The sequence below is a fragment of the Manacus vitellinus genome, unplaced genomic scaffold (genome assembly GCF_001715985.3).
Source record: "Manacus vitellinus isolate BGI_N305 unplaced genomic scaffold, ASM171598v3 scaffold_44_pilon, whole genome shotgun sequence".
Classification (NCBI taxonomy): Eukaryota; Metazoa; Chordata; class Aves; order Passeriformes; family Pipridae; genus Manacus; species Manacus vitellinus.
In genome coordinates this window covers 1,239,124-1,242,564 of record NW_021940565.1, presented here as the reverse complement: position 1 = coordinate 1,242,564, position 3,441 = coordinate 1,239,124, and the positions used below count along the sequence as shown (strand labels likewise).

The following is a 3,441-nucleotide window of genomic DNA, read 5'->3' as shown; positions in this document are numbered from 1 at the left end:
AAGAAGGTGTACATGGCCAGGAGGCACATGGAGGAGAGGAAGTAGAGGGCGATGCAGAGGCTGATGTCCAGGCGGGAGAAGCCCAATCCAAGCACCCGCAGCCAGGGGCTCCTCCGCAGGCCCTCCCCGACATCCCCCTCCTCCTCCCGGAGCACGATGCTGGGTGCCCGCCGGCGCTCCCTGCCCTCGTCCTGGGGCAGGGCGATGGTGTCCCGCTTGCTGATCCTGCGGCGCCGGCCGGACGCGGCCCGCAGGGCCTGGGTCTTGAAGTGCTGGTCGCTGAAGGAGTCCAGGTCCACGATGTCGTCGCCCATCTTGGGGATCAGCCGCACGATGCTGGGGCGCCGCGGCTCCGCCAGGGCCGGCCGCCCCGCAGCCCTCGCCTCGCCCTCCGCCTCCTTGTCCTCCTCTGCCTCTTCTCTCCCCCTCTCCACTCGCGGGCCCTCGGTGCCCAGCCTGGTGTTGGTCCCCTCCCTGGCCCCAGGGACGGGGTCGGGCTCGGCATAGTCCATGTAGATGTTGGCCGGGGAGAAGTGTGCCTTGAGGAAGGCGACCACGGCCGGCTCCTCCCAGGCATGCACCCCCCGCTCCTCCTTGTGGCACTGGGGACACATGTCCGGCGGAGGCCACTGCAGCTTGGGGAACTTGGGGTCCTCTGTGTCACCTCCTGCAGGGACCAGGGCCAGTGAGGGGGTTAGAGGGGACATGTGACACCCTCCCCCTGTACCAGTATAAACACGCTGGAGAGTCCGGCAGCTGGGGAAGGGGACATTTGGAGGAGCCATCCTGGGAGGAGGGGTCCTCCAAGGGCATGTGGCAGCTTTGGGGAGCTCCCTGCAGGGAGCATGTAAGACCCAACTGCATCTCCCGGGCGGTCTGAAGCTGGGTGACCAGCTGCTGTCCCCTGTGATGGGGGACAATGGGATACTCCCACCGCTGCCCCCTGCAGCCATTTGCCAGATCCATCCAGGGGCAGGGATGTTCCTCCCCCTCACCTCCCCTTTTCCATGGGGAAGCCGCTCCGACTCCCCTCCTGGCAGCCCCCCTTACCCGCCAGGCGAGCGTTGACCTCGTTGTGGTGGGACCAGAGCCAGAGCACGGCCTCCTCCCGGCTCGACACCCGCTCCATGGACTTGGCCGCCATGGCCTCGAAGTGCTCGGCGCACTCCTGGCAGCCGAAGAAGTGCCGGACGTAGCAGCGCATGGTGCTCAGCACCTCCAGGGGCAGCTCTGGGGGGAGGCAGAGGACGGAGGGGGGGGAAAGGGAGGGTGAGCCCAAACCCCACAGTGCCACCAACTGCAGTCCCACAGTTGAGGTGGCAACCCCACACTGTGACTCTGTGTCTTTTGTGCCCCCTGCAAACCTGCCTCTGGATGAGATGAAGAAAGGGGGAAACAAGCCTGCACTCAGCCCCCCTGCCCATGCCACAGCCCACCCAGACACACCCTGTCTGAGCCCAGTTCCCCCAGGGATGCCAATACCTTTGTCAGGGCCGTTCTTGGCAGCCTGGACGGTCAGCAGGTGGAATATGGTCCAGAGCCCACAGGGGTAGCCACGGAAGTGGCGTTCACTACCCTGGCAGCCCACCCAGGTCACGTTGGTGGGGAGCACGGCGGGGCTGGAGGCCTGGTGGACAGACAGACAGGTATTGCCAGCTGGGGGACAAGGGGCAGGGGTAATGAGAGCAGGGGCCAGGGTCCCCGTGGGCATCTTACATCTTTGTTATTCTTCATGGCCTCCTTCAAAACATCGCGGGGCAGCTCGGGCTCCGTCCAGTTCCTCAGCCAGCCATCCAGGGTCTGCAGGTAGGTCTGCACGCAGGGGCGCCCGGGGAAGTACTGCAGAGAGGGGAGAGGGCTGAGGAAACACAGACTCCATGCTGGGAGCAGCAGGGCAGCCTGCAGGCACCGCTGGCTCACCAGGACAGGCACTGGGCAGCACCAGCATCCTCTGTGCAGGAGGGCAGCAGCATCCCGGCAAGGTTTTGGTGCCTGTGTCCAAGGGGCTGGGGGCTGTGCCTTGTCCCCCCCATGGCTGGCAAGTCCCCTGTGTGCGTGTTCAGGCTCCAAACCTCAGCCCCAACTGAGGGAGGCAAAAAGCCACTCTGACCATAAGTCTGGCAAAGCCGATTAGCAGCTGCACTTTAAAACCACTCCAGGGAGAGGGGCCAGCCCGTGCCACTGATGGATGGACAGACAGACGGACTGAGGAGCACACAGGAAAAGTGATGGGGAAGTGAAAGAAAGGAGCGTTTTGCTGAATCTGACCTGTTATTTCTGGGCCTGTGGGGAATCACAGTGGAAGACCCAAATTCACAGACTTCATCCGTGACCTGATAGTTCTGCTGCAAAATGCACTGTCACCCCGGCTCCTGGGACAGGAGGAGGCTTTACCATGCAATTCCCTGCTTTCCAGGCTTCTTTCCACTTTAGGATTTTTACCTCTCTCCTTGCCTTTAAATATCTCTTGGGATCGCAACAGTTAAGGCTTGGACCTGCTGGCTGAGCTCCCCCAGGCTGAGCCTGGGCTGGCAGCAATCCTGGGGATGCTGCTCCGTCCTGTGGAGGACTGCAGGAACGGCAGCACTGGCTCAGCATCCTCGGGGAAGCACCGGCACCCACCACCCACCACTACAGCTCATGGAGGGGAAAATTTGCAGGAAGGATTAACAGTGGATCAAATAAAACCACTGCTGCTCCCCACCACCCCAGTCAGGGAGCTGGTGTGATGGAAGTTTGTTTCCCTAACTCTGTGGTTCTCATTAAAGGGAGAAAGAGCAAGGGTGATGGCTGGGGGCAAGCAGAGGAGGAGCCACATGAAGTTCTGAGCTGAGGACTTAAGGCTTGTTGCACCAGTGGCTCATGTTTGGAGCTCTTTCCTGGGGAAGAGCAGACAGGGGTGGGAACAGGGGGTGTCTTGCACAAGTGCAAGGTCCAAACTGAGCATGAGACCCTGTGTGACAAAGGAAGGAGCAAAGAAAGTGGGCATGGCCGGGTGAAGGTCTGCCAAGGAGCCCAGGCTGTGACAGGGATGGGGATGGGGACAGGGCTCCTGCAGACCTAGTGGCAAAACCTCAGCCAAATGCAGCACTCAGTCACAGCAAGGAGCAAAGAAAGTGGGCATGGCCGGGTGAAGAAGGTCTGCCAAGAAGCCCAGGCTGTGACAGGGATGGGGACAGGGCTCCTGCAGACCTAGTGGCAAAACCTCAGCCAAATGCAGCATTCAGTCACAGCAAGAAATTAAACTGCCCTGCCTGTGCTGGCTCAAAGCTCCCACTCACTTCAGCTTCACCAAGCCCAACAGAGAAGGATAAAGGAGACCTTAAATTAGGCTCTTCCAGAGCCTGACTCAGAGCAGGAGTCCCTTTCCTGGACTGTTATCAAAGGAGCCTGCAGAGATCAGCTCCTGGAGCTGAGCATGGAGATCAGAGAGACAAACCC

General features: G+C 61.1%; 1 protein-coding gene across 1 annotated transcript in view; it reads right to left on the bottom strand.

Moving 5' to 3' along the window:
* Nucleotides 1-2: 2 nt before the first annotated feature.
* QSOX1 (quiescin sulfhydryl oxidase 1) overlaps nt 3-3,441 on the bottom strand; it is a gene marked incomplete at its 3' end in the record, with an annotated part of 7,857 nt that continues 4,418 nt past the window's right edge. The window contains exons 8-12 of the mRNA XM_029962217.1: nt 2,780-2,829; nt 1,717-1,931; nt 1,483-1,627; nt 1,051-1,230; nt 3-667 (exon numbers count right to left, since the gene is read on the bottom strand). Coding sequence (XP_029818077.1) covers nt 3-667; nt 1,051-1,230; nt 1,483-1,627; nt 1,717-1,931; nt 2,780-2,829 — 1,255 coding nt within the window. The remainder of the gene's footprint in view (nt 668-1,050; nt 1,231-1,482; nt 1,628-1,716; nt 1,932-2,779; nt 2,830-3,441) is intronic.